The sequence below is a fragment of the Otolemur garnettii genome, unplaced genomic scaffold (genome assembly GCF_000181295.1).
Source record: "Otolemur garnettii isolate 467f Iridium unplaced genomic scaffold, OtoGar3 scaffold00094, whole genome shotgun sequence".
Classification (NCBI taxonomy): domain Eukaryota; kingdom Metazoa; phylum Chordata; class Mammalia; order Primates; family Galagidae; genus Otolemur; species Otolemur garnettii.
This window is the reverse complement of record NW_003852489.1, coordinates 7,705,441-7,715,664: the sequence shown is the minus strand read 5'-3', so window position 1 is coordinate 7,715,664 and position 10,224 is coordinate 7,705,441. Positions and strand designations below refer to the sequence as shown.

General features: G+C 50.5%; 2 protein-coding genes across 2 annotated transcripts in view; both read right to left on the bottom strand.

The window, feature by feature from the left end:
- Positions 1-3,306, bottom strand: part of CCL16 (C-C motif chemokine ligand 16) — a 4,502-nt gene extending 1,196 nt beyond the window's left edge. The window contains exons 1-2 of the mRNA XM_003795659.3: positions 3,126-3,306; positions 310-430 (exon numbers count right to left, since the gene is read on the bottom strand). Of these exons, the coding sequence (XP_003795707.1) occupies positions 310-430; positions 3,126-3,201 (197 nt within the window). The 5' untranslated portion in view covers positions 3,202-3,306. The remainder of the gene's footprint in view (positions 1-309; positions 431-3,125) is intronic.
- A 2,679-nt stretch (positions 3,307-5,985) lies between these two features.
- Positions 5,986-8,695, bottom strand: CCL14 (C-C motif chemokine ligand 14). The gene is made up of 3 exons (XM_003795626.3): positions 8,538-8,695; positions 6,640-6,754; positions 5,986-6,218 (listed from the first exon to the last, which is right to left on the bottom strand). Exons 1-3 carry the CDS (start codon positions 8,623-8,625, stop codon positions 6,131-6,133), a joined length of 291 nt encoding a protein of 96 aa, XP_003795674.1. The 5' UTR covers positions 8,626-8,695; the 3' UTR covers positions 5,986-6,130.
- Positions 8,696-10,224: the final 1,529 nt, after the last annotated feature.

Sequence of the window (10,224 nt, the reverse complement as noted above, 5' to 3'; positions counted from 1 at the left end):
CCTGCTTAGTGGCCGACCTGTCCTGGGGCCTGCAGTCCAGCCCTCCAACGGTCTGAAGGACAGTGAACTGGCCCCGTTTAAAAAGTTTGAGGACCCCTGACCCTCTGGCTTGGATTTCATAATGGCTGCCATCTGTTGGACCACACAGGTATAAGTGGCAAAATCAAGAACCAAACCCAGGCCCCTGGGATCCAAACCCTTAGCCATGATTCCACTACTTCTAGCATTGAGACCTACTGGTCCTGGGATCCCATTCCTGTCCCCAGGGTCCCTGGCTCGCCACAGTGGTATCTGTAGCAAAGTACTTACATGATTGCTGGCAGATGACAGTTGAGGGCCTTTCTGTATCCTGCCACCAGTTTCCTTGGCAACACTTTCTCATGATACTTCATGCAGCAGGTGGGTGGATGGTTCACCGACTCAGGAATTTCTGAAGGAATCACAGTGCAGGCTGAGCCAGGGAGGCAGAGAAGGGAGACCATAGCTGCCTACCACCTCCTCCCACCAATTGCATTTCACTCCTCTCATAGCAAAACCATCTGTCAGCAGGGACTGATGGCGGCTTGATGTGCAGTAAAGAAAGTGAAAAAGATGAACTTGTACCCTCAATGAATCCCCAACAATAAAAAAAAATTAAAAAAAAAAGATGAACTCCTCTGGGGATATACAGGTAGAATCTTCAGCCTCTAACTAAGCGCCCAAGGACAAATGACTTGGTTATTCACACTGGCTGATGACCTAGAAGGGAGCTGCCTCACTGTTTTGTTTGCTCATGAGTTGATCTGCCAAACATGTTTGGAGCTTGAGTTGCCTGCCAGCTCTGTGGGGTAAGAACATGAGGAAGACACAGCCACTTAGCCTTGAGTAGCTTACGGACCAGTCAGGGTAAAAAGGGACAGGGAAAGATTATTAAATGCTACACTAGGATGTTGTGCAGGATAGAATCGTCTGTGGTGGGAGGGTCTGTGGATGAGCACACCTGACCCAGCCTTGGTGGTTGAGGAACAGGTCTCAAAGCAAGTGTTGCCGAGTTGATTCTTTTTTTTTTGAGACAGAGTCTCACTCTGTCCCCCTGGATAGAGTACTGTGGCATCATAGCTCACAGCAACCTTAGACTTTTGGGCTCAAGGGATCCTCTGGCCTCAGTTTTTCATTTTTAGTGGAGATAGTGCCTCACTCTTGCTCAGGCTGGTCTCAAACCTGTGAGCTCAGGCTCCACCAGCCTCCGTCTCCCAGAGTGCTAGGATTACAGGCATGAGCCACCGCGCTGGGCCATGTGAGTTGATTCTTAAAGAGCAAGCAGGATTTAGACAGACAAGGGTGTGGTAGGATCTGGAAGAAAGAAATGTAGGAAGGCCCGAAGATGGGGAAGCTCAGTGTGTTTGGGGATCCCTGAGCATTTGGGGGTGGCTGGAATGCCAGGTGAGAAGGGAGGCCTGGAGAGAGATGCTACTGGGACTGGGACAGAGAGGGGAAGGCCTGGTCACATACCGATTGAACTCTAGGGGAATTTAGATTATCCTAGAGGCCCGGGAGAGGTTGAGATTAGAGAGAGAAAAAGGGTGGAGTCATGAGTGAGACATTAGGGCAGGAGGAAAAATGTATGATTTAGGCTTCAGGGTCAGACAGCTTGAGTCAGAATCCTGACCTGATTTTGCTTTGAATTATGGGCAAATTTCTTTACCGCCATAGCTTTCATTTTCCTCATCCATTAAATCGAGGTAAAATGATGGTTATTTCCTAGGCTCATGGTGAGAATTAGTTGAGAAAATGCTTGTAAAGCCCTTAACGCAGAGCCTGGCACACAGAAAGATTCAATTAGTGCTTACTCTATTATAATTAAAAGCAAATGGTAATAATGATAATTCTTCTTGCCTTGGAAATGGCCTTTCCCCGTCTCCCCTGCCTTCTCTTTGATACTTGCAGGTTGGCTGGACTTGACTGTTTATGTCACTGGGTTTCCCTTGAGCTCCTCTGACTACCCACCAGTTGGGGATACTACACAGGAGGTCAGACCAGAGACCTCCCTGAGTCCTCAAACCTGCAGGGTGCAAATCTCTTTGCAGCCTGATCCCTTGCCTCCAGCTGGTGTCAAAGCTTGGGACATCTCCAGAGCACCGTCTGGCTGACCCACACTTTGTGTGGGCTATTTTCTCTTCCTTTACATCTGAACCCCCTGCACTGGCCTGACTGCCCTTCTGGAACAACACTGTTGCCTCTTCCCATTCATCACACACACACAGTTCCTCCTTAAGTGACCCTGTACACAGTTCCATCTCTAAGTGACATTCATGTCCCTGGTTCTTAAAGCAAAGTTTACAGAGACCAGAGCTAACCTAACAGTGTGGCAGCAGATTACCAGGTGCACTTGACCCTTGCTCCCTCCTGTGTATACAGGCAGTCAGGGTAGCATGCCCAGGGTAGACTTAAGGAAGAAAATTAGGGCTGGGCAGCCTTAGGCGGGTATATGGATGCCTGAGTGTTCTTTTCCCTCCCCCATCACCAGGTGCTATTAAATGATAGTAGGGGCAGAGGGTAGAGAGTGGGCAAAACAAATTCTCTGCCCCAAAGCTCCCAATTCTACCTCTTATCATAGCTCCCAACCTTTTAACCCCTTCCCTCTTTCCTGAAGACTTTATTTAGTCTTGGGCTGGAGATGGAGGATGGGCACTCTTGGCCATCCCCTGGGACTCACTCTGGGTGTCTGACAGTCCCAGAACGCCACTGAGAGGAAGGGGTGTCTAGGTCCATTCTCCCCATCCCTGGGCTTAGTCCCCATGGTGGCTTCAACCTCTCTCTCCCAACTCGTTCTCCTAGAGCTCCTGCTCCTTTTCTCATCTGGGCGTCTCACCCTCCCCTTCATTACAGACACTCTTTATTGTATTTTCTATTACTTTCTGGGCTCTTCCTTCCAAATGATCAATCCTTGCTCTCCTAATGCTGAAAGGCTCTGGACCAAGCCCAGCTCTACTTACAAAGGGGAGAATTTGAGAACAGAAGCTAAGCATGAAAGTGGGGGAGCCCTCCAGGGCTGACAAGGCCAGAGGCCTCACAGCACTCTTGGTGTTACATCCCTGCCACCTGCCCCTTTCTCATCCCTGATCTGCAGGGACAAGTGGACTTACTCGGCTGGCTGCAAAAAGCAGAAGTAGCGATGAGGATGAAGATGAGGAGAAAGAAGGCAGTCACAGAGGCCTTCATCCTCTCCGTGGGGTGAGACAGCTTCAGGGGACAGCTGAACAGAGATGTCCTTCTTGCAGCTGGTCATCTACTCTCCAGCTGCTCTGTTCTCTGGACTCTGACCGTGCTGGGGGAGAAACAACAGGCCTTGGTGTTTGCTAAAAGGGAGGGTTGGGGAGCTGTGGCCTGGTGCAGAGTTGAACTCAGTAATATTGAATGCAAGTGAAGGAACAGCTGGAGAAGGAATGTGATGAATGTGCCTGGGTCAGCCAGCTTGCAGGTGAAGTAGCAGTTAGTACTTCACTGAGGCTTAAAGAGGTTAAATAAATTGTCCAAGTTCACATGGCTGGAAGGTGGAGAGACAGCGCTGAAAACCGGATGTTGGATTTTATCGTGTTAAAATCTCTATAATGGGGAAAGGGGAGCGAGGGATGAACTTCCCGTTTTCCCCAGGTGGTCTGTCTTGGGGAGGGTGAGCATAAAGCAGGATTATAGCACAAATGAGGCAAGAGTAGGGTTTAGTGGCCACTGAGAAAGGTGACTCCACCCCCAGTCCAGGGACACATGACTGAACTCACGTTGTTTCATGTCACAGATTATGCTACTAATACTCTGACAAAGCAGCATACTTGATCCTTAAGTCCCCATTTGTTACTGAAATGTCTGGATTACTTTTCCATGTTTTGTTTATCTCCCATGGCCTTGAACTTCAGACTGATTTTTATGTGTGGCTGGCTGGTCCTTGCTGGGTATCGGTAGGCTGGGTTTATCCAACCCTGCCACTATGGCCAACTGTGACCAGCAGAGGGCGCTCCGACCCCGTGCGCCTGACAACCTGGAGCCGTTTCCAGGTTGAAGACACTATCAGAGAAGAGATAGGGGATCTGACATGTTTCCGGAGTTGAGAGGAGTGGGAGGCAGGGCCGAAAGGGGAAGTGCACATCCTTACCAGGTGGCATGAATGCTCATAGATAGGTAGACCATATAATGCTATTAGTCCCTGTGGGTTCAAGGCAGTCAGACACCTTGGCCCACAAGCCCTTGTCTGTGGAAGGTGGGAGGCCAGGGAATGGCAGCCATAGTCCCTTCCATGCTCTTACTCCAAACACACCAAGCTCCTTCTTGAGGCCTGAAGATAGGTTTGAGAGCTGATTCTTGGGTGTCTTGGAACATAGGCATCCTCTTGATTCCTGTTTCATTTCATTTATCCCTCCTTCTCTCCATTGTCCATCCACCTATCCATCCATTCATCCATCTGCCCATCCATCCATCCACTCATCTACCATCCACCCATCCATCCATCTACCTACTCATCCACCCACCCATCTGCTCATCCATTCATCCATCTATCCATTCACCCATCCATCCATCTACCTACTCATCCACCCACCCATCTGCTCATCCATCCATCTATCCACTCATCCATCCATCCATCCACCCATCCATCCACCCATCCATCCATCTACCCTCCCATCCATCCATCCACCCATCCATCCATCTACCCTCCCATCCATCCATCCATCCACCTGCCCATTTGTCCATCCATCTATCCATCTACCTGCCCATCCATCCATCCATCCATCCATCCATCCATCCATGTACCCACTCATCCATCTGCTCATTCATCCATCTATCTACCCACTCATCCACGCATCTACTCATCCACCCACCCACTCATCCATCCACTCATTCATCCATCCATTCATCCGTTCATCCATCTATCTACCCATCCATCCATCCACCCATCTATCCATCTATCAATCCATCTACTATTCGTCCATCCATCCATCCACCTATCTATCCATCCACCTGCCCATCCATCCATTCATCCATCTACCCACTCATCCACCCATCTACCCATCCACCCACCCACTCATCCATCCACTCATCCATCAATCCATCCATTCATCCATCTATCTACCCATCCATCCATCCACCCATCTATCCATCTATCAATCCATCCACCATTCATCCATCCATCCACCTATCCATCCATCCACCTATCTATCCATCCACCCACCCATCCATCCATCTACCCACTCATCCACCCATCTACCCATCCACCCACCCACTCATCCATCTGCTCATTCATTCATCCATCTGTCCACTGTCCATTCATCCATTCATCTGTCCATCTATTTACCCACCCACCCATCCACCCATCCACCCACTCATCCATGCATCCATCCATCCATCTATCCATCCACCCACCCACCCATCCATCTATCCATTACCTGAGCACCTGGTATGTGCCAGGCCTTCTGCTGGGCCTTGTGGAGGATATAAAAATGAGTACATGAGTAAAACAATTATAGTACACCCTGGTGTATGTAAGTGAAGGAGTGGGAGGGATTGGATAAAATGTGTCCCTGAATCATTCCTATCCCAGACAGCAGTGAGGAAAGGCCTTGGAAACAACATAGAAAGAAAGAGCTATGGAACTTGACTGCTATGCAGAGGCCTTTATGAAGTTTTACCTGTAAAATCAGGTGATGATTCTTAGCTTTTACACTTATTGTGAAGCTTAAAAATAAAAGAATGCACATTAGATTGCTTAGCAGAGTGCTTGGAAAGCAGAAAGCACTAAGGAAATGATGTTATTGTTCCTGCCCAGGAAGTGGCCTTCACACTGCATTTTGTCACCTTCTGCTTCTTACTACCCCCATCATGGGCCTGACCCATTTTTTGCACCAGGCTCTGGCAAAACTTCTGCAGAGTTAAGCTTGATGCCGAGGCTGACACGGTCAGGCTAGGCTCACTGTTGTCCTCAGGCCACAGGCGATAAGTTAATTCAGCAGAAATGAATGAAGGGAATGAAAAGCATGAATGTTTTTTAATTCAAGGCAGGGCAGCTTGCAGGGGGTGGCTGGGGCTGAGAGCCGGGGGCAGCAGAGGGGCCTTTTCCTCTTTAGAGCTCTGATCTGCACTTGTCCCACTGCCTCTGGGTCACTCAGTTCTCCTCCATGTCCTTGATGTAGTCCTGGACCCACTTGTCACTAGGGTTGCCGCAGATATAATGGCCCTTTTTAGTGATGAAGCTGTGGAGTGAGAGGGAGAAGGATTACAAACTGAGGGGTGGAAGAGAGAGCCTGTCCTCCCTGCCCTCCCAATTCCCCACCTGACCTAGACTGTTTCTCCTTTCTCTGATAGAGGCGTCCCAGGCCCAGGCTCCTCTCTGAGACACGCCCTTCCCTAGGACTCACAGACCCATCCAGTCTCCGTGTCCCCCTGAGGAAGTGCCCTCTTTCCTTCTCCTTCCTGACACCTCCCCATGCCAGCTTTCCCACCGCTTCTGGAGGCTCCGGCCAGAAAGCCCCCACATTGCCTCTTGGCTGCCTCTCTCTGTGTAGTCTCACTTGGGAGGTGCCCTGGGGGTCCCCACTCCACATCCTCCCCTCCCTCTTCTTCAGGCCCTGCTGGTTCCTCTCCACCCCCGTGTGGTGTGTGAGTGCCACCTACACAATTCCAGGCTTGGAGCACTGGCTGCTGGTCTCATAATAATCCGAAATGCGGTGACGTGGGAGCTCACGGGTAGCATAGGTGAAACAGCACTCGGCGGGGTGGTAAGGTCCTCCTGAGGGGACACGGGGGAGATGCTGAGGCGATACTGCTGGCTGCTTCTGCAGCCCAAGGGCGTGGGAGAGAGACAACTCGGCAGAGCTCAGACGGGAGCTCTGGAGAAGCTCCATCCTCTCTTCTCACCGTGGTGCTCCTCAGGCACCTGTCCCTCCATCATCAGCAGTCACTCTCCCTCCTCTTCTTCAACTCCTGCTGGAGACACTGGCTGATGATTTTCAACCCTGGGGCTGAAGAGCAGCAAACCCAGGTCTTCTGGGTGAGCACAGACCACCTCTGGGGGCCGACTCGCAGGGGAAGCTGGTGGCTTGGCCAATGCCACCCAAGCTGTATGCCTTATTCAGAAAGGATAGGAGGACTATTTAAATGAAAGACATCCCAACAGGGATTAGGAGACAGGGCCTTTGGGGATGCAGAGCCAGCTCCTCCTGGACCCCATCCTGCCCGTGTCCCCCCCCATTGAACACTCAGCTTGCAGAGAGGGGAGGATACCCACACTGAGCCCCAAGGACTAAGGTTGTAGAGTCGGGACACCCAAATCCTAACCCGGTCTTGCCTTTGTTCTCTTCCTACTGTGACCATTTCGCTTTTCCTCTTAGTTTCCTCCTCTGTAAACGAGGCCTTTGGACTTTGGTTTTTACACCGAGCTCCCTGGGTCTCGGGGGGCTTCACAGACTCTCTTTGAGGTGCTGGTGCATTTGAGAATGGTGCCTTGGGGATTGCACCCCATATAACTCCTTTTTCAGTTTTACATGTTGGGCTTCTGTGGGAGATTTTTGCTTGAAGAAAAGGTTTCATGGTCTAAAACGTTTTGAAAATCACCAGATGAGGTGATATTTCAGCTTTTTCCTGACTGTGACATTTTGTGGCTCTTACAGGAGGAATGTTTATAGTTACGGAGGTTAGTAGGAAAGGTCTTGCTGGCCAAGGGCCCTGTGCAGACCAGCACATGTTGTGGTCATGGAGTAGAAACACCAAGTGTCTGCCTAGTGTGTGACCAAGGTGGGCAGAAACAAGGGTGCACAAGGCCATGGCCTCAGCTGTCTGGGGGTGGCCAGATGCTTAGGTGGGAAGAGAAAGGCCTGGTCCTGTTATCCAGCACCATTCCAGGCAGCATCCTCTCTATCCAAAGGGTGGAATAAGGATCCCTGGTCCCTGAGACCTGCTCAGGGCTCTGACTCTCCCACCTTGTTCCTTGGAACTGACAAATGACTTCCGAGAGGCCAGTCCCATTGTCCAGGTTCCTATTAACTTTAGACTAATGTTATTTCCACGACTTTCTGTGTTTCCCTACAGATTCTGAAAGGGAAAAGAGGTCAACAGAAGGGAGAGAAATGGTTTTGGCTGTCAGTAAAGGCAGGTCCTCCTGAGAAAGAAGCTGAGGAAAGGGGGCCTGGGAGGGACCCTGGGAGGTGGCCTTGTGTTTTCCCCCAGCCCAGACCCAAGCAGCACTGCATTCACAGGCACAGGGGACTTGGGGAGCAGGTGGGCCCAAATCTCAGGAGGCTGATAGACAAAGTGGCTTTGAGGGGCTCTGGACACTGCTCGTCAAGCTGGGGATGATATCCCCCCAAAGGGTGGGCCACTCTTTTGCCTAACAGCAATGGGACAGGCTTCCCTCTGTGGCCTTGAGAGGAAGGGGTTCTGCTCCCGCAGAGGGTGGGGATGAAACCGGTTGGAGAAGCCCCCTAAGCTCCTGCTCAAGCCCTCCTCCCTGTCTGCCCAGCCACCTTGCTATTTCCCCACAGGGCCTGGGAAGGAGGAAGACAAGGTGCACTCACGTGAGGAGGACTTAGCTCTGGCCCCTGGGGCGGTGGCGCCGAGGAGCAGGAGCAAGAGCAAGGAGAGGGCAGCCATGGAGACCTTCATCCTGTGGGGAGCTGCTGCAGGAGGAAATCTGGCCTGCGGGGTATTCTGAGACTCCTCAGGGTTGAGGACTGATCATTGAAGCCAAATATTTTTTAAAATAAGGGAACTAAGATTTTGCATGGAAGTAGAAAAGCAGCAATGCCTCAGCAATTTCACATCCTGCAGGGTGAGGGTGATGTGAGGGAAAGAGGGAGACTCAAGGTTCAAGGGAGGACGTTGCCTCCCATCCTCAGGGGCAGTAAGTTTAACTCCTTTGAGGTAAGCCAGCCCTGCCTTAGGCACAGGCTGGGGGCACTGCCTCTGACTTAGCAAAAGATCCTCAAAAGCTGATGTGTCCTACGCCTGACTCTGGTTCCAGGCCTCATAACAAGGCCAAGCAGGGCGTGGAGATTTAGGATCTGTTCAGCTGGAGATTGAAGGCATTTGAGGCAGTGGTATGAGGTCTGCAATCCCCTAGGCTAGGTCTTATGGAAGAGGGCTGGGAAATCCTCTTTTAAACTCTTCAGCAGAACCTGCAGCCTTATCCCCACCCCTTACCATTCCCTGGGCACAGGAGGGCTCTGATGCTCAGTAGAGAATTTGCTTATGTAATGGTTGCTGCACCTCCTAGCCACTGTCCCAAATGCTTTATGAATATTGGCCCATTTAATCTTTATAGCAGCAGCTGAGGAAACTGAGGCTCAGAGGCAAGGCCTAAGCTTTGACAATTGGTAAGTGGAGGTGGGTTCAAACTCAGGCTGTGTCCTTAATCCACTGTGTAAGGTCTGTGTTCCTAACCACTCTGCTGTGAAGACACAGGGGAGCTCTCTGAAAGTGTTCTGGCTTGCTTGGGTTCTCTATACAGCCCTCAGTCTTAGCTTTTTCTGAGCCTCGGGAGTGGATCCCTTTGAGAACCCTCTCCTGGTTTCTGAATTTCACTATAGAGAAGCTTAGTGGGGACCTTAGGAAATGCCTAGTTCAGGGATGGCTACTAGGTTTTGTCAGTTAGTGGTGGAATGGAGCTCTGTGTTGAAAACCATCTGAGGCCCCGTCCAGGCACATTGGGAAGAAGTGCTGTGACTCCGACCGTGCAGCTTGCGTGACATGTGCTAGCAATTTCTATATCATCTTTTTGCCTCTATAAAAAGCCAAAAGTGTATACCACTACTTCGGATTCCAAGTCAACGCTACAGTTATTTCAGGCTTCCCCTTTCTGTATATTTCCCTCTCTCCTCTAGCAGTGAGAAACTTGGCTCCCATTAACCTCATTCTGCCTACTTATTTGCTCAGGCCTCTCTATGTAACAGATCTCTGGGCCACATTGATAGTTATTGTTTTTCTTTTTTTTTTTGTTTTTTGAGACAGAGCCTCACTTGGTTGCCCTGTGTAGCATCAGAGCTCACAGTAACCTCAAACTCTTGAGCTCAAGAGATCCTCTTGCTTCAGCCTCTGGAGTAGCTGGGACTACAGGTGCTGGCCACCATGCTGGGCTAGTTTTTCTATTTTTAGTAGAAACAGGGTCTCATTTTTCCTCAGGCTGATCTCAAACTCTGGAGCTCAAGCAATCCACTTGCTTTGGCCTCTCAGAGTGTTCAGATTACCTGAGCCACTGTGCCCAGC

What these genes read in the sequence shown, in the direction of transcription:
- CCL14 (XM_003795626.3), bottom strand. Translation starts at nt 8,625, where the DNA reads ATGAAGGTCTCCATGGCTGCCCTCTCCTTGCTCTTGCTCCTGCTCCTC. An exon ending in CAGAGCTAAGTCCTCCTCAC is followed by an intron (nt 6,755 to 8,537) that starts GTGAGTGCACCT and finishes GTGTCCCCTCAG; the next exon opens with GAGGACCTTACCACCCCGCC. An exon ending in TGCTCCAAGCCTGGAATTGT is followed by an intron (nt 6,219 to 6,639) that starts GTAGGTGGCACT and finishes CTCACTCCACAG; the next exon opens with CTTCATCACTAAAAAGGGCC.